The sequence below is a fragment of the Trifolium pratense genome, linkage group LG3, assembly GCF_020283565.1.
Source record: "Trifolium pratense cultivar HEN17-A07 linkage group LG3, ARS_RC_1.1, whole genome shotgun sequence".
Lineage (NCBI taxonomy): Eukaryota > Viridiplantae > Streptophyta > Magnoliopsida > Fabales > Fabaceae > Trifolium > Trifolium pratense.
The window spans coordinates 6,558,282-6,576,806 of NC_060061.1; the positions used below are offsets into that span (position 1 = coordinate 6,558,282).

Sequence of the window (18,525 nt, forward strand, 5' to 3'; positions counted from 1 at the left end):
TAACTTTTACATTTAATTATTTCACTATTCTTTTCAACTTTTTCCAAAACAAGTGACTTCACCCCAAATCAAATGTTCCGGTTTGTTAATTTATTCGAATTTCAGTTTTCGAAATTGTACACCAATACACTTTATATTAATGTTCCAATTTGTGAATTTTTATGAATTTCAATTTTGTAAACCGGAACATTCGTTTAAAGTGTTCTTGTTTCCTAATTTTTTCGAATTTCAATTTTAAAAATCGTAAGTTTTAAGTTTCGTAGGAAAACTTTTATTAAGTTTTTTGGTTTGTTAATCTATTTTCTTTTCTTAGAGCATATCCAATAAGGGTGTCTAAGAGAGTTTCATAAACTAATGATCCAGTATCTTAACTTTTTTATCATTAGAGTTTCATGACGTGACGCAGAGGGTATCAAAATTGATGATACCGGTACCTTAAATAAGGTACCGTATCATCAATTTAATGTTATTATTATTTTTATTTTTGGCATATAAATCTAACTTAATAGCTTCCATATATCTCAAAACATTATCCTTTGTCATTAATATATGATATTCAAAAATTGGTATCACCATTAAAGTAAAATATGTATGAGTTACATAAATATTATATGACATTGTAGAGACCACTTATTAGTAATGTATGATACCAAAAGTGATATCACCATTGGAGATGCTCTTAATAGCTATGCAATGACCTGCCACAAGAGATCCACCAAAACATGGCCTAATCACATCCATCAGATTAATCTTACAATCCAGAATGTGCCACGTGTCCTTTATTTTAGTTTCTTAAAAAAATTATAAAACAAATGTATTTTGATACAACTCGGATACACTTATGACAGAAAATTGCTATGATGCTTTTCATACACTGCACTATGTACTCCTAGCAAAATACTCCTAAGATTGAGCTAAACAAATTAATACTCATAGTAAAAACTCCTATATTCACGTTTAGACATAATTGACAGCAATTATATCAGTCAACTTGGCACACTAATTACAATCCATTTCTTCCTAAAATAATGCACTCTGTCATTACCTTCCTTGTCCAGGGTGAGTGTGTGTATATTTGTTGAGGGTATAGGAGGGAAAATTTTCAAACTTTGTTTTCTTCATTTTATTAAACGCACACAGTCCTTTGACCACAATTATATTAAGGAGAATGTTAACTTGTGCCCTTAAGGCACATGTTAAGGAAGCAAAAATAGAAATTATTAAATGCTAATTTGTGCATTTTGACTTTTGAAGCATTAAATTTCTTGTATCATTAAATGTTGAATTTCTATTTTGGTATATCTTAACATGTGCCTTAAGGGCACATGTTAACAAGACCCTTATATTAATTATGGGATACAAACAATCATGGCATAACATTGGGGGATTAAGCCTTGTAGCGGTAACAAATCTCAATGCAGCAAAATACTAGTACTAATCAGATTATTTCTCTACACAATAATAAGGAAACTTACCACTGTTTAAGCGATTTATCAAACTGCAATCATGCATACCAGTTGTACCTACACACTGCTGCTATATATATATATATATATATATATATATATATATATATATATATATATTTCTCTATTATATTCAACAGTGTTCTTATTTTCTTCTCATTTTTCACTCTCTCTTTCCCTTTCTCTCTCTCTTCAAACCCTAGAATCTTCAATCTCAAATCTGAACCTTTTTTTTCATCTTTGATTTTCGTTTTTCGTTAGCATTTTCTTAATGGATTTTCGTAATCGTTGTTTGCCGGTTAGAATGGTTGCACAGTCGTTACAGATTCGCGATTCTGTTGCGAATGTTGACTGTGGTGGTGGTGGTGGTGTTGTTGTTCCGAAGGTTTCCGGGAAGAAGAATGAGGTGAACTCGACGGTGAACTTTAGTGGAAAGAAAACCGATTCAACAGAAACTTCACCATTGCAGAATCGAAGACGGAGCTCGAGAATCCAATCTCTGCTGAAAAAAACTGACGAGAATCAGCGTCGCCGGAAAGAAAAATCTGTTGTGGTTGTAGCTCCGCCGAAGTCGAACAAGCGTGTTAAGAAAAGTCCCGGCGAGCTGAGTGTGACTAAGGAAGGTGTTTCCGAGAACGAAACGAAGAAGAAGGAGAAGAAATCTGCATCGTGTGTGAAACGTGAGCTGATGGAAGTTCGGAATCAGAAAATAACGGCGGAGTCGGAAAATGCGGTTGCTGAAAATGCAGCTAGTGGTGCATTAGCTGACAAGAGATTAACTGCTAAGGTGAAGGAGACGATTAGGGTATTTAACAAACACTATCTTCATTTGGCTCAGGTTAGTTCCTTTTCTCTGTTGACATAGGACCTGTTTGGATAAAAGATTAAGTGATTATGATTCGCTATTTCTATAACAAAAGATAGAATAAACAACTTATGATTTATGTTTGGAATGTACAGGAGGAGGAAGAGAGATCTGCTAAAGCGAAAGCAGAAGCTAAGAAAAAAGAATCAGCTAAGGACGACACTCAACCTAAAGAAAAAAAAATTTCCAAGCGACCTGATCTGAAGGCCTTAACAAAGATGTTGAAGAATAATGAGATACTGTATCATGAGAAGAGAATTGGCAATATTCCAGGTATTGAGGTTGGCTATCAGTTTTATTCTCGTGCTGAAATGGTTGCAATTGGTTTTCATAGCCACTGGTTAAACGGTATTGATTGTATGGGCAAAAATTATACAAAAGTGTACAACGACTACCAATTCCCAATTGCTGTGGCCATTGTTTTGTCAGGCATGTATGAGGATGATGTGGATAATGCCGAGGATGTTGTGTACACTGGTCAAGGTGGGCATGATCTGAATGGTGATAAGCGTCAAATACAAGATCAAAAATTGGAGCGGGGTAATTTAGCACTCAAGAACTGCTCGGAGCAAAATGTACCAGTTAGGGTGATTCGAGGTCATGGCTCTACTAGCAGTTACAGTCGGAAAGTGTATACATATGATGGCCTTTACAAGGTTGTCAATTATTGGACGGAGAAGGGAATATCGGGCTACACTGTTTATAAGTTTCGGCTTAGGAGGATGGATGGACAGCCTACATTAACAACACAACAGGTTTATTTCACATGTGGACGTGTACCTCAGACTGTAGCAGAACTACGAGGGTTGGTATGTGAGGATATCACTGAAGGTCAGGAACATGTGCCCATTCCAGTTACAAATTTGGTTGACGACTCCCCTGTTCCACCCACAGGTTTCAAATATTTAAAGTCTCTGAAGGTTGCAAAAAGTGTTAAGATTCCTGCCAATGCCTCTGGGTGCAAATGCAAAGGCAAGTGTATTGATCCAACAACTTGTGAATGTGCAAAGCGCAATGGCTCTGAATTCCCCTATGTATCTAGGGATGGTGACAGATTAATTGAAGCTAAAGATGTTGTGTTTGAATGTGGTCCCAATTGTGGTTGTGATCCTGGTTGTTTGAACCGAACTTCTCAAAAAGGACTTCGATATCGTCTCGAGGTTTTCCGTACTGCAAAGAAAGGATGGGGTGTTAGATCTTGGGATTTTATACCTTCTGGTGCACCAGTTTGTGAGTACACAGGAATACTTGGTAGAGCAGGTGATATGGACAGTGTGTTGGAAAACAACTACATTTTTGAGATAGATTGCTTGCAAACAATCAAGGGACTTGGTGTAAGAGAGAGGCGGTCACAAAATGTAGCATATGCTGCAAATCTGTTGGACAACTATGATGGCCAAGATTCTGAAGCACCAGAGTTTTGTATTGATGCGGGATCCACTGGAAATATTGCTAGGTTTATAAACCATTGTTGTGACCCTAATTTATTTGTACAATGTGTTTTGAGTACACACCATGATTTGCGATTGGCTCGAGTTGTGCTGTTTGCTGCTGACAACATACCCCCTTTACAGGAGCTGACATATGACTATGGCTGTGCGCTTGACAGTGTATTGGACTCTGATGGGAAGGTAAAGCAAATGGCATGCTATTGTGGAGCTTCCGGCTGCAGGAAGCGGTTGTTCTAAATTTCTCGTCCCTTTTGGAGATATAAGTAGTGTAGTAGGTGTTGTGTCAAAGTGGGTACTCATCCAAAAAGTCCCACATCTAGTAGTTGAAAGAAAAAAGAGGTAAGACTTGAATATACATAGCTAATATGCTGTGTGTTTTTTCCATCCTTTACTCTAATTTTGTCTCTATTATGAATTAGTTGATTGGTAGGAGCATCATTCAATTTAGAACATTATTACTCGAATGAATTTGTTCTGGTGTGGTGCGTATCAATTTTAATACAGAGAGATGGCATATTGTGAATTGTGATTTGCTTTGGCGCTTAATAATCTATAGAATATAGTTTTGGTTGCTTTTTCATATACAATAAAGGCTACACATTTGATTACACAAAAGTAATTATATTCTTTTTGATATAGAATTATAGATATACAAAAGTAACAATTACATTTAAGTTTGAAAGACAGCCAAATTTTTAACATATTTTTAACTTTAATTTTGTTTGCTTTTGAAGTACAGGATATATTTGAAATTAAAGTGATCATGAAACTGATAATGTGATAAGTATGAAAGTGACCAAAATTTTAACATTATTTGGGTTCAATTGGCCAAGTGCAGTTAAATCATAAGTAAATGCTATCTTTGAAAGTGACCTAGTCCGGAGGGGAAATGGTTGAAAACAGAAAGGGGTAATTTTGCTTGATTTTCTGCAATGACTGTTTGATATATAAGAGATAGTAAATATAAATTTAAGTCTCAATGGCTTTTTTATGTATTAACCTTTCGGTTCGCAGAGAAAGATCTGGTATTTCGATAAACATAAACCTATTGCATTCCTCAGATCAACGCCATAAACCTGCTGGAATGCTCTCATATTTTGCAGGTTGTAAAATAAATACCAACACTTTTCATGTCGATCAAATTATCATTGATTTAAATGTGGAATTGTTTGCCTTATTTTCCTTTTTTCATTTTGTTTATGAAAGCATATTATGGTGAAAAACCACAATATGTTAAATGTAACAACCTATTAGAGATGATGAAATGAATTGAAATGATTTCATTGATTGAGAAACGTTGAGCTTATAGCTCAAAAGATAGATACAACTGTAACTGAAAATAACTAAATATAATTACATATAACAACTCCTGCAACTGGTATAAATTAATATAGAAAACTAATTAATCTAGTACTCCTTACAGGATGGAAAATATTGTTCTAATATTTCCAGCTTGAACATAAACTTGGAGTAAAGATGTAATAGGAGTGCTTTAGTGAAAATGTTTGCAAATTGAGATTGACTAATAACATGAACCAACTATATGAACTGGATTTGCACCAACTCCGAGATGAATGATAGTCAATATCAATGTACTTATATCGTTCATGAAGTTCAGGATTTGTTGCAAAATGAACAATGTATTACATATGAGATTCTTTTTTGACAACCTACCCATTCTTGTGCGCTTGCAAATTTATCAAAATACCCATGTCCGCTACCTCCCCCAAAGACATCCTACCAAAAACAATTTTATAACGGCATTTAAAAATTTCTCAATTTCATCATAGTAAATTAAATTCAATCTCAATTTCAAAATGAACAAGTAACCTCTTGAGCCATAACCTTTTGGCAAAACTGTTTCTATTTGATAATTTTTCTGAATTGTTAGCCTTTAAGTAATGTTAAATATATATATTTTTTATAAGCAAGTTATTTTAAATTATGTCTGTTGTGTCCCGTAAGCTTAATCCAGTTGGCAGAAACATTGTTTTATATATGTTGGAATTTCTAGCCAACTAGACTGCTTGACAAAAAATAAAATAAAATTATGTATGTTGTTTTTTAAATTTGTCTTTTTAGTTTTCACACAATAATGTCGTAAAAGTGTTATGATCTAATCCCAAATCTAGTTGATTATTCAAGCTACTTTTTTATGTTGAAGAGGTTAATGATGTTGGGCAAATACATTTTTAGTTTTACTTATATTTAATTTTAGATGGAGTGTAACATAAATGATTAATTTGAAAAGAAAATATAAAGGATGGATCGTAGAATAGCATGCAACCACTTTGGTCATGAATGTGCAAGGCATTGCCACTATAGCCCTTAAATATCTCGAAATTGCAAACACGTCATCCATAGCTCTTTTGTTTGCAATTTTTTGACTAAAATGATCTGCAAAAAATAGATTTGATGAATAAATTGAGCGTAAAAAATATATATTTGAAAATTAAAATGACTAATAAAATATATCATCGTGGATATGTTTACAATTTCAACATAACTCATGAATTAACAAAAATAATGATCTTGGAGGTGAATAACCTAGTGGTTAGGAATTCCAACTTAAAGGTGAATAAGTAGAATGTTTGGGATTCGAAATTCCCGACTCCTGCAGAGATAATGCAATGTCTCTACCAACTTAGTTAAGCTCACAAGCACAAAAAAAATTGTTTTTTATTGTAGATATGTTGAATTGAGAATAGCTTTTTCTTTTTAATATTTTCCTGCCACCCGTAATTCACACTCACACTACACCACACCACAGTTGACATTTGGAATTTCCAGCCGAAAACTAAAATTTCCACAAGCCTGATGATTGGATTTTAAATTCCTTCCAGCAACGTGGAAATTACACACACTGACTCACTATCAAGCATTGCAATTAATCCATCCACCATCCTCTCCTCAACTCGCTTCTTAACTCTCCATCGTTAATACTTTGTTTCTTGATGAGTTATCATCATGACTGTGTTATTAGAACTCACTGTATTATCAACAGAAGGCCTAAACAATTACACTTCATGTCTCAACCCCACCATAAGACCCTTCATCACACTCACCAAATTCCCACTCACCACCACAACTACACCTATTATGGCACGGGATAATAACATGTTCCGCATCCCACTTGATCCTACCTTCTTTCACAACGCATCTTCGTATCTATACCTTCAAATATTCACCAAGCGAAGAATCATGGGACAGACCCAACTTGGGTGGTGTTTTATTCCGGCATCAGATATTGCGTTGCTTAGACCGGGTTCGGTCCAGTACCTGAGTTACCGGCTACGAGAAAGAGACGGTACAAGGGGACAAGTCATCATCAACATCTCTGTCAGATTGGAGATAACAACGTTGTTGTCATCAAACATGGACTCGTGTAATACTGTCATTGGAATACCAATGAGAGCCGTTCGGAGAACTTAGTGCATGGATTTGTCAAAATCACGGTGAATCTGTACTTGTACAGATATGATAAAAACAACGATGATGATGTGAGACCATTATAAATCTGGAAGATCAGAATGGTTGAAGTGGTTTTGTGGGGACGGTGTCATCCTATTCCTTGTTTGTTTGTCCTTCATCTTGGACACTGACGTGCGTGTGTTGTTTTCCAAATTTAAGAAAGTGGGCGAAGCCACTTGTTTTGTGGTTTGTTTTGATGTAACATCACTTTCTCTTTTCTTTTTTAAGCTTATGAATCTCATTGCATGTGATGTGAGATAAGTTAGTAATCTACGTCAACATTTTGTGCTTTTGATAAGTTTTAATAAGGGCTCGTTTGACTCGGTTTTTTTTAGAGCTTATGCAGCAGCTTATGTAATAAAAATTAAGTTTTATGCTATTTTATAAGTTCTAGTGAAAATTGTAATTTTATAAGCTATTTTATCATAAACTACCTTGACAAACTTATAATAATATATAAAAATTGCATAAGCTGTTTACATAAGCTCTAAAGAAAGCCGGGCCAAACTATATTTATGTCTATTTAGTACTATTAGATTACAGACAGCAACAACCATTCAAAAGGGTAACAACGCATGTGAAGCAGATAATTTCCAGCCTATAATTTTGAATGGGAACAGTGGGTCTCAATTTTGGCAATTATAGGGCAAATATATGGATTAAATAACCTGAAGTTTACAGCGAGTATACATGCATAACAAAACAAAAGTGTGTTGAAATATCAACTCCTAATTTTTTGACTACTAACTAATCACTTTAAATGAGCTAAACTCAAATAGTCAATGTAAATCTTACTGTAGACCAAGTTTATTAATTTAAATGAGATGGTTTTTAATAGTAATTTTCATCTTTCAAACTAATTGAACTGTCTTCTAATTTAGCAGAGCAAAATAATGCTGAAGATTTGAGTACTTAACTCGTCATAAGTTCAAATATAGCTCATATTGTTCTAAACAAATCAAATAACCTATAAACAATTGGCATTTATTAATTGACAAATAGCAAACAATAACAACGATTATCAGATAAACATTTTCTTAAAAAAATAGCAGTAACAGCAGTAAAAAAACAATAAACAATGTTCCTTAATCCCGATCCACCGATTTATTATGTCATAAATAAATGCACAGATTACCGATACATATGACTATCGTTTGCTCCTGTGATTACGAGGCTATGGAAACTTCAATTACAAATATACAAGCAGCAAGGGATAATGCATCCCTTCTTACACAGATAAATAAAAATGCTTTTAATTTCTTTTTTTCGTGTATGAATGCATGTTGTTGTACAAAACGTTAGAACTTACAGATTGGCAAGCGCAAAAAGTGTGCCCCTCCAAAGTTCTAACTGACTTCAGCATTGGCCTCTACTCCCAACCAAAACTTCTCTCTTTCTCTCATTGTCTTCTCTTGAATAACGCTAATAGGCCTAAGGCAGCAACAACTGCAGCTCCAGCTGCAACGGCATGATAGGCCGAGGCCCATGCTTCTGAATTAGCATATTCCGAATTTAAACTTGATTTTGTTCCATAACCACATGTTCCAGAGTAATCTAAGTGCAATCTCAATCCCTACAAAATTCACCAATTCAAGCTCCTGAGAAATTTGCTGATATGTACAAATACTACAACAGATGTGGATCAAAGGTCCAATTCCAATTAATTTAGCAAGCTTTAAGTTAGAGGTATTATGTATCAAATCTTATTTATTAGTATGTGGCTACACTTGCATTGTTGTGACGTTTATTGTTTAATAAAATTGAATTTAAGCACCAGCAGTACCTATAAGATACATGCATTTTATATTCTTTCCACATTGAGGTTTTACTCTTCCAATTTTAATATTGTAATCCCATATAAAAAAATAGGAAAAAAAAAATACTTGTTAGTATGTTGCTTCTAAATCCATATTTTCTTCAAAACAAATTAATAGCCCCCAGAAAAATAAATTCCATTTAACGCTATGCCAGCAACAAATCCACAAAAAATACCTTCAAACCAGCCATTTTTGCATGGTCCACGGCTGCTGCGAGATCACTATCTGAAGCCAATACAACTTTATCATGCTCTTCATCTTCATACTACAAACAAATTTATCAGTTTGCATTAGAAAAAGGAGGAAAAATATTATTGACAAAACCTTTAACCTTGTCAATATAAATGCAACATCTGCAGTCATACCAAAATTTGGGGCTGGTTCTTCGGGTCAATGTCATCGCCTACTCTCTGAATGATGCAAGTTATAACTTCTGTCAAGCTCCGAGTATCTGAAGTTGCATGTAAACACACAAACTACTTAACTGACAATATTTTACTCAAGACATGATTAAATTAAATACAACTTACAAGTACAGATTACACAAGACCCATATTCTTTATTTAATTTTTTTATAGAAGAAATTTATGTAATGTGAATGGTAACATATAATGGTTGACTTACCGCAGGTGAATCTATGCAGTCTACCCTTCTTATCTTGTAATTTGAAGGAAAATGTGGTCTGCATGCTTGATCCATTATACGGAATGGATCTCCCTGTTTCTCCTCCTTCGGAAATCAATTTCAAGGAATTTTCACTGGCAATGTCATAAATAATGTGTAAGTGCGTTAAAAATATTAGAAATGATTTTTCCTAGAAACATCAGTGCACATATCTAACCTTTGTGAATCTTCTTCCTCGTCATTTGGAGTGAAGGCCATGGCCGAATCCCAAAACTTTTGTATCATGGTGTTGGCAGCTTCATTGTTCATATTGGCAGTATTCCCAGCCTAATTAATGAAGAAAAATGATACTGTCATTGCAAATGCATCCCAGGAAAATATGACAGGAAGCTGAAACAAATTAACAATTTTGGTATCATAACGTCCGCCTATGCAACATTAACATCATCAGCAATGCTCCAAACCCTGTTAGCGAATATTATTGTTCATTTGAGAGAAACAGTTGAATATTTGCCTTCTAAGTTGCACATTGCAAGCAGAAGGCAAAAGAAATTTCCATTAACTTTCAACTTTTAAATTATTTTGCATGAACTTCCAGTTATTTTTTTTATAAACCAGGGAATTCTCCAAGCGCAACTGCAAAATCATTCCCTCGAGGTAATTGAGATCCAGTTAACGGGTTGACCTCTCCCAACAAATGTTTTTCCATACGCAAGTAGAAAATAAGGACTCGGGAGCTTTTATTGACAATAACTTGATTGTAGCAAATAAAAAATTAAGAGATTAAATTCGGGCAAAAACTTATTGAGAGGACAAATTCACAACATTGACCAATAACTAGGCATTAATATTTTAGGTTCATATGCCGACTCTCTTTCTCTTTTTAAGCCCAAATTCAAGATTTCTAGAAAATTGGATAAATTAAAATTAGTTAACATCTATTATTCTTTTGTTGCTAATGATAATCAAGATTTCGGATTCTAATATTTCCAATATTGATATGCTTGAGCAGATAGGTGAATATAAAAGGTGGCAATATTTTTCCAGGTTTAAGACCAAAATGCACACTGCTGAGTCACACATCCTTAACTTGCATACATATTAAGATATTAATATTATTAGTCATAGAAAGTAATAGTCATAGCTTAGCAACATTAGAAGTACCAATTTTTTTTAATTAGAAGTAACAATTAAGGACGAGATAAGTTTACAATTATTTGTTATAATTAAAGCATAAACAAAGCCACATACCTGACTAGCTGTAGCCACAGCAGCATGAGTGATACTAATCACATCAACCGTAGCAACAACAATGCCATCTGTTTTCATAAAACCAAAATCAGAAAAACATTAATGCAAGGAACATGTTCTCCATTTCATGCTAGTATATTACCTCTATCAACCACGGGAAGATTTAAAAACTTTCCATTATGCATTATGTGAAGTGCATCAACAATTGGTGTATCAATTATTGCACATTCCGGATTTGCAGTCATGACCTGTAGATTGTGTTGAATATATGTCAGATAAAAGGGAGAAGAAAAGGCAGGAAAAATATGATCCCAAACAAAACTAGATCTAGATATACCGTCTCAACAAGAGTTGACGATGGGGAGAGATTTTGTGCTATTACTCGCATCAAGATATCCTTTGAACTGAAATTTGTATGCACAATATAGTCCATCAAAATTATTCCCACGATATTTAATGACATTAAAAAACTAAAGCCTGTCTGTTTCGAGAATATTTTGTTTTAATTTTTTGCTTTCATGTTTAACTAAAAAAGTTGTTTAACTTTATATTTTGAATGATTTGTAAAGCGTCAATATAATTTACTTTACTGTTTTTTGTGTAAATTTTAAAATTAATAAAAATATAACATTGTTATAAGCTACAAATATACTCAGAATATACATAACTTGATATTTCAATGAGGGGGAGGGAGTGGCAATTGTAAAAAAGGTTTGACGTTTCAAAAAAAAGTAAATGGGTGGCGTGTTCATAATAACACACTTACGTAAGGATACCGCAAGGTTTGTTATCAACTGTTACAACAGCAGCACTTGCACGAAGTTCAAGCATCTTTTTCGTTGTTGACAAAACCGAATCTGTTGGTGAAACTGTAACAACCCTGTAAAGTGCCATCTTCTGGATTAACTTTGGATGATTACTCCAAACACGTAAACAAAACAAAACATGTAATTTTTCTTCAGCTTAAACACAAAGGTATTACCTACTTTGAATTCTCAGGAATGATTGTAGACAATGATGGCTTAAATATCTGCTCCCGAAGAGTATCAATGAATGATGAATTGGAGCCTGCACAAAACCAAATTAGCATGAAACAAAAATTGTCCGATAGGTAAAATGGGAGCCTAACTTAAAACACCGTCCTCCAATGTTTTCCTAATTAGAAATAAGAGAGTAAGATGTGCAAAAGGAAATTACTCTACAAACCAGAGGGAGATGCTCCACAGTGTTTTTCGAAACCTTCAACAGCTGCTGCAATTGCCTTTCCTTTCTCTGCAGCCCTTTCCATACGGGCAATGGCATCATATAAACACTTAGCTATGTCAAGGATAGCAACCACTTCTCCATTCTCCACCACAGGTAAATGTCTGAATCTCCCTGCAAAACATAAATCAGCCTTGTAATCAACGCGACACAAAAACAGGCAAAAAGCATATAGCACGAAGTGATGAGCCTTGCAAGTTGCAACATTTACTACCAACCTTGCACCATCTTTTGGAGTGCTTCAACGGCAAGAGTATCGGTAAGGACAAATACCGGATTCCTTGTCATAACCATGGAACAAGGTGTGTCTTCAAGATTAACCTCACGGGCAATAACTCTTGTTGTTATATCCTTTAACCACACAAAAATAGGATAGCAAGTTATGCATGCTAAAAGTGCAGCAATCCAATTCCAATGATTTCCCTTTTTCCTTGTTGTTAGCAGGTAATAAAAGGAAGTTCGAGTCATACCTTGTCTGTGAGGATTCCACAGAGCAAAGCATTAGAATCAGTTAATAATAGAGCATCTACTCTGCGAACAGCCATCCGACGGCAAGCTTCATAGACAGTTGTTGTTTCAGGCACTGTCAATGCCTTTGAAAGTCGCAATGATTTCACAGTTCGCTCTCCCCTGATCCAATTCCGAACAAACAAAGCTATCAGTGCATGAAAACAATATTGTTGACGAAGCAAATGCGGGAAAACATGGCAATATGTTATAGTGTAGTGCCGTAGGTTGTTATTACTCCCTTAATAAATTCAAGAATACTCAGCCATTTAGACTTGTTTTATATATTGATCTGAGTGAATATTAATTAGAGAAATGATTCATTCTCTCATTTTCATATGCATTTTTTTTATTATTCATTATAAAATCCTTAGAGCGTCAGCACTTATAGGTTTCCTTCTACATGCATAATGAAGTCATGATCACATCAATTTAGAATCCTTCTGCGTTACTGTGTGAATCCATCATCATCGCCGTTCAATGATTCAAGTTAATAGAACCTTTCAATGTTTTTCTTTATCAAGACAGAAATATATTACAAAGCAACACTATAAGGTACATGTATCCCAACTACATTGACACGTCAGAATCTAATAATCAGTACACAGTTAATTTATTAAAAGGATCATCTCCTGAACCTATAGTTTAGGAGTTGTAATCTTGTTCTTTTGAGGATTACCATGATATAGGTATGAAGTTTTCACTGCCGGTAGCGATAACTAATCTCCGTCAAGGAACATGTGGGACACACAAGATGGATTTTCTCCTCCCGGCCGAAATTTTTTCAAACGCAAGAGTCAAGAATCGAACCTATGACCACCTGCTTAAGGAGTCCAAGACCCTTACCATTTGTACTAATTCATTGTTGGTGTTTGCGAGTCGTAATCTATTGCAATAGTATAACCTTTCGATATAGCTATCACAGTTATATTATTTTAGAAATAATCAAATTGAGTGAATTTAAAAACTTGTTTGAACCGTGATTTTTCACATTAATTATTCGCGTAATTGTAATGAATCAACTAGATAAAGCGACAATTGTTTGAATTTCACATTTTTTGAGGAAATGCAAAAAACCTAAATCAACACAAAACATGAAGAAAAAAAATCGGTAATTAGAAGAGAAAAATTAGCGATTGAGGAAGAGAGCGTACGTGGTGGTGCGCATAGGAGGAAATGGTTTACGAAAAGTGGAATCCGGTGGTGAATAATCGGAGGCTTTCTTCTTTGACCGGGTAGGGCTACTCAAAAACGAACCACTCTTTCGGGAAGAGCCACCGAGACTAGACATTTTCTATGTTGTATATAATCTGAAAAATACAGATCAAATGTTAGGGTTATGAAACTATGATTGAAACAAATTCAGAAGCAAAAAAAATATATGAAGCTTACCGAAAGGGGGAAGAGTTGAAATAGTTATGGAAATGCGAAGGCGCGTTGTTAATCAGGAATTGTAGTGGTCGGGAAAGTGATCGGAGAAAACCGGTGACCAGCCGGCGAGGAGAGAAAGAGAAAGAGAGATAGGGAGAGGGAGAGAGTGGAGATTGCATTTTGCGGGAATGGTTAGAAAAAAAGGCGGGATGATGGGAGAGGAGAACTTGAAGCCGATTCCAATGGTTTCAATCACACTGTTGCACGTCACCGCTTCTTTTCCTCATTACTCCTTTTTTTTTTTTTCGTTTTTTTATTTATTATTTTTTGTGAAGCCGACTCACACATCTAAATGTTGAAAAATGTAAAATTGAGATTTGAACCTCGATCAAGTTAATAATATTTCTGGTAATTACACTTATTGGACTGTTTTGTTTTATTGTATTTCTATTTGTTTATTACTTTATTTTCATTTTTTTATTTGTTTATTTTTGGTTTATTGGATTTTATTTTACTCACACACACAAATCAATCATGCTTGACTGTAGTTTTGGTGGTAACAAATTATCATCAAATTTTATTTAACTCTTTGTCTTAAAAATCAAAGAATTAATATAAAAAATAAATTATAAATTTTTATTGTCAAGTAGATTATTAACTAGAAATTTCACTTGCAAATAAACGAAGTGTTTGTGGTTCGTACTACAACAACACCTACTTACATATATTATATAATGTCTCTATCAACTTACGGAAAGTCCTTAACTATAGCTTTACCTATTGTTCAACTTAAAATCGTTTTGTTAAAAACCAAAGGAAGGTAGAGGAATACAATCGCCCCAAATAGATTAAACTTAAAATAATAAAAATTGCAAAAATAAAATATTTATTCTATTATTTCACTCCATATTTTTGTTTCATTGTGCTCCGTTCCATTTTATACTACTAATTCAGATATAAGTTTTGTCTTAATTTTAATCAATTGGTCACCAACTGTCTAATCTACTTCAGGAGTCGGTTTTAATATCAAATAATTACCATCATCTTTCGATCGCGGACAAGTACTGGACCAACTAACTATTGAAACCATTTTTCCGACTATTTTCTCCCTCATAAGCATAAAACCAGAGAAAAACCATGGTACCCATTTCCTCATAACCTCACCGCCACCCTCTCCGAAAATTTCTCATCTCACTACCCACTTTCTCACCACACCCCTGGAAATTCCATTTTTGCCCTTGGTCAAAAAATTCGGAACGCGTTTTCCGAATTTTTTTAGTTCAAATTTGGAAAAAATTTGGAAAACACATTCCGAAGTTGTTTTTGAAGGCAAAAAAAATTCAGAAAACGCGTTCCGAATTTTTTGACCAAGGGCAAAAATGGAATTTCCAGGGGTGTGGTGAGAAAGTGGGTAGGTGGGATGATAGAGAGTTGAAGCTCTATCAAGCTATACTAAGCTAAACCTATAAACATGTGAATAAGTCCCAACTTGGCCTTCGGTGTGTGGAAAACCAGCTGAACCACCATGTGAGAGTAGCACCTCTCAATGCTAAAATACTTTCAATTATTTTCTCTGCATCTGATAATCTCTGATTCCTGTAGTTGAAAGATTTTTCAGAGCAAATAATCCACCAATAAGCATCTTCACTTCCATCAAAATTAGAAAGTTTTGTCTCTAATCTTGAAGGAGGGAGTGTTTCTGGTGACTGTGAGGAGATATATGAGTTTGGTGATGGAGTGGGTGTTGGTGGTTTGTGAATGATGTGAGTAGGAAATGAAGGAGGGACTGTTGGTGTGGGATTTTGGTTATGGTGAGAGGGAAGGTCAACATGATGATAGATGAGAGTGGAGGTATTGGGTGGCTGATGGTGGTAGAAAGGTTGTTGGATGGTATTGGCTTGTTGCTGCAAGGTGTTGGTGGTGTTGTGGATAATTATGGGAGGCGATAGGTTTGTGTGTTGGTAGGAATTGTAGTAGCCGGAATATCCATAAGCATAAGGATTGGAAGTTGTATCTGATGGGTATGGGTAGGTTGTAGATTGAGATGGAGTGGTTGTGTTGATGGGAGAAAATGGAGAAATAGATGAAGGGTAATATGGTGAAGGTACAGTTGAATAATATGGGTGAGGGAATGGAGATTCTGCCATGGGAGGATTAGAGTAGAAAAATGAAAGCACCAAAGCACCAAATGATAGAGAGTTGAGGCTCTATCAAGCTATACTAAGCTAAACCTGAAAAAACAATAAAGAAAATAAGTAAAATAAACATAAAATAAAAGACTTCATTTTCATTCATTAGGTTAAAATATGAAAGAACACTATATATATAGACTCCTAATGGGCCTAAGGGCATAAAGCCCATTTAACAACTCAATAACATAAATGACCAACTAATAATATAAATAATATATATCATTACTATCTAAATTACTTAATTAAATACTACCTAATAATTAATTAATTAACTACTAACTATTCTTCTATCATGGGATGAGAAATTTCCCTTTGATTTTTACGAGAACAAACTCTTAGGATCTGTTTGGTTTGAGGTAGATGGAGGAGAGCGGAGGTGAGAGAGTAATTTTGACCAAAAAATATTTTTTTTTATTAAATCCATTTTTTAAAAAAAGAACTTGTTTTTTTGGAAACAAAATTATCTTTTTTTAAAAAAATTGGTAAAGGGAATATTTTTTTTTTGTTTTTTTTTAAGAATAAAAAAAATTAAAAATGATTTAATAATTTTTTTTACAAGATTTACCTCTAATCTCCTCTCCTCTTCATCTACCTCGAACCAAACGATGAATATTTTTTTATTTGTCAAGTAGCCTTGTGACTAGAAAATTTATCTTAAAAGTGAATAAGTGGATCGTCCTTGTTTCAAACTCAAGGTTCTGTAAATATAGTGTGATGTTCCTACCAACTGAGTTAAGCTCATCGAGAGATATGATGGATATTTTTTGTTATGTTTTTGATAAAATAAAAAAAATACAACTGAATCCCCATCACGAGAGAGGGATCTGAGCCGTCGAAATCATACCACCGTACAAAAAGTGGACACGTGTCATCCAGACGATAGTCTATTTTGTGTGTTAAGTTTGTGTTTCCCGAAACAAACCCTCAAATCAAAGGTAAACGTCTCTTCCTCTACACTCCTCCTAAATAAACGGTTCTAGATCCTTCTCCATTACACAACCACACTACTCCTGCTTCTTTCTTCCCTTTACTCATTTTCAACTATTTTCGTTCGGTGCTCGTTTTGTAACTGCAAAAAGGTGGAAAAAAATGGCTGATTGGGGTCCAGTGATCATAGCAGTGGTGCTATTCGTGCTTTTGAGTCCAGGTCTGCTTTTTCAAATACCGGCGAGAGGAAGAGTAATCGAGTTTGGAAACATGCAAACAAGTGGTGCTTCCATTCTTGTTCATGCCATCATTTACTTTGGACTCATCACTATTCTCCTTGTTGCCATTGGTGTTCACATCTACACTGGGTAAATGTAAAATTTCTGTTTATACTGGAGGGGATCTACAATCTTAGATCGGTGTATTTTCTTTTATTATTATTGTTTTTAAGTTTTTATGTTCTGTTTTATGTCTATGTACTTTATCTGTAGTATGTGCTTAGTACTTTTAACAAATCCCCATTTTCCCCTCCATAAATGAAAGAAAGGATAAGGATGTGATTTTGTTTTGTGTTGTGAAGATATGATCCTTCTTGATTCTCTATGCGTTGTTGTGATGGTGATTTTTGCCTTAACTTATTGTTGGCTTAAATGCATCATCACTTTGCTTTATCACTTTTTTCTAACTTTTTTGAACAATCGTCTTTGTTAAATGAGAATACAAAATCAGACAAGGAAAAGGTAGGTAATCCCTTTGCTTTATCAAAATTGATTTTAGTGATCCCTTTACAAGAAAAGGTTTCACGCTGTAGTATATTCTAATCTTTTTGTGTGGGGGCCCGTAGCATGGACCGCATGATTCAGTCTAACAGACTCTAGTAGGTAAAACAAAACCGTGCCTCTTTGTTTTGTCAGAGGAGAAGCTGCAACTTCATTTGATTCACCATGTGGTCGAGGTGATTCACAAACACACACACACCAATTGAGTAATTACCAAATGCCTCTGAAATTGCAAAAAAATCAAATACCCCATGAAATTATTGAAATGGCCAAATAATTCCTTGAAATTGTGTGACGTGTGTTAAATTACTCTTTACCTCTGTTTACTCAGTTGGTGGTAATGACATATAGGCGTTAACTGTATATGCGACACCTGCCAATGTGACTCCACGTCACATGAGATTGTGTAATGAATACAAGAACTATAGGAAATCAAAGTCCCATCCAATCCAATGGACATATTCTGTCGATAATTACGTTATTGAAGTGTTATAGGTGTTAAATTTATAGGTCAATTACAATAATTTCTTTGTCAACGAAT

The 18,525-nt window shown here is 34.6% G+C and overlaps 3 protein-coding genes across 4 annotated transcripts; 2 read left to right on the forward strand and 1 right to left on the reverse strand.

The window, feature by feature from the left end:
• Positions 1-1,568: 1,568 nt before the first annotated feature.
• Positions 1,569-4,305, forward strand: LOC123915987 (histone-lysine N-methyltransferase, H3 lysine-9 specific SUVH4-like). Its single transcript, XM_045967300.1, has 2 exons — positions 1,569-2,304; positions 2,427-4,305. The coding sequence occupies exons 1-2, from the start codon at positions 1,738-1,740 to the stop codon at positions 4,017-4,019; spliced, it is 2,160 nt and encodes a 719-aa protein (XP_045823256.1). The 5' UTR covers positions 1,569-1,737; the 3' UTR covers positions 4,020-4,305.
• A 1,394-nt stretch (positions 4,306-5,699) lies between these two features.
• Positions 5,700-14,382, reverse strand: LOC123915988 (CBS domain-containing protein CBSCBSPB1-like). Of its 2 annotated transcripts, XR_006812031.1 has the most exons (16): positions 14,108-14,382; positions 13,870-14,025; positions 12,679-12,838; positions 12,427-12,559; positions 12,152-12,322; positions 11,932-12,013; positions 11,712-11,825; positions 11,283-11,349; positions 11,088-11,193; positions 10,946-11,013; positions 9,912-10,021; positions 9,695-9,828; positions 9,436-9,521; positions 9,246-9,335; positions 8,563-8,826; positions 5,700-6,179 (listed from the first exon to the last, which is right to left on the reverse strand). XR_006812031.1 is itself a non-coding variant. In XM_045967301.1 (15 exons), exons 2-15 carry the CDS (start codon positions 14,004-14,006, stop codon positions 8,653-8,655), a joined length of 1,632 nt encoding a protein of 543 aa, XP_045823257.1. In that variant the 5' UTR covers positions 14,007-14,025; positions 14,108-14,382; the 3' UTR covers positions 8,204-8,652. The 2 variants fall into 2 exon arrangements, 1 of the variants encoding a protein (XP_045823257.1); XM_045967301.1 differs by lacking the exon at positions 5,700-6,179 and having other exon boundaries at positions 8,204-8,826.
• Positions 14,383-17,202: 2,820 nt separating this feature from the next.
• On the forward strand, positions 17,203-17,784 carry LOC123915989. The gene has a single exon (XM_045967302.1). It carries the CDS (start codon positions 17,368-17,370, stop codon positions 17,575-17,577), a length of 210 nt encoding a protein of 69 aa, XP_045823258.1. The 5' UTR covers positions 17,203-17,367; the 3' UTR covers positions 17,578-17,784.
• Positions 17,785-18,525: the final 741 nt, after the last annotated feature.

Excerpts from the sequence above, each read along its gene's own strand:
- LOC123915987 (XM_045967300.1), top strand. The coding sequence starts at position 1,738 with ATGGATTTTCGTAATCGTTGTTTGCCGGTTAGAATGGTTGCACAGTCG. Across the intron at positions 2,305-2,426 it reads ACTATCTTCATTTGGCTCAG|GAGGAGGAAGAGAGATCTGC; the intron begins GTTAGTTCCTTT and ends TGGAATGTACAG.
- LOC123915988 (XM_045967301.1), bottom strand. The coding sequence starts at position 14,006 with ATGTCTAGTCTCGGTGGCTCTTCCCGAAAGAGTGGTTCGTTTTTGAGT. Across the intron at positions 12,560-12,678 it reads GTGGAATCCTCACAGACAAG|GATATAACAACAAGAGTTAT; the intron begins GTATGACTCGAA and ends GTGTGGTTAAAG. Across the intron at positions 11,350-11,711 it reads AAACCTTGCGGTATCCTTAC|TTCAAAGGATATCTTGATGC; the intron begins GTAAGTGTGTTA and ends TACAAATTTCAG.
- LOC123915989 (XM_045967302.1), top strand. The coding sequence starts at position 17,368 with ATGGCTGATTGGGGTCCAGTGATCATAGCAGTGGTGCTATTCGTGCTT.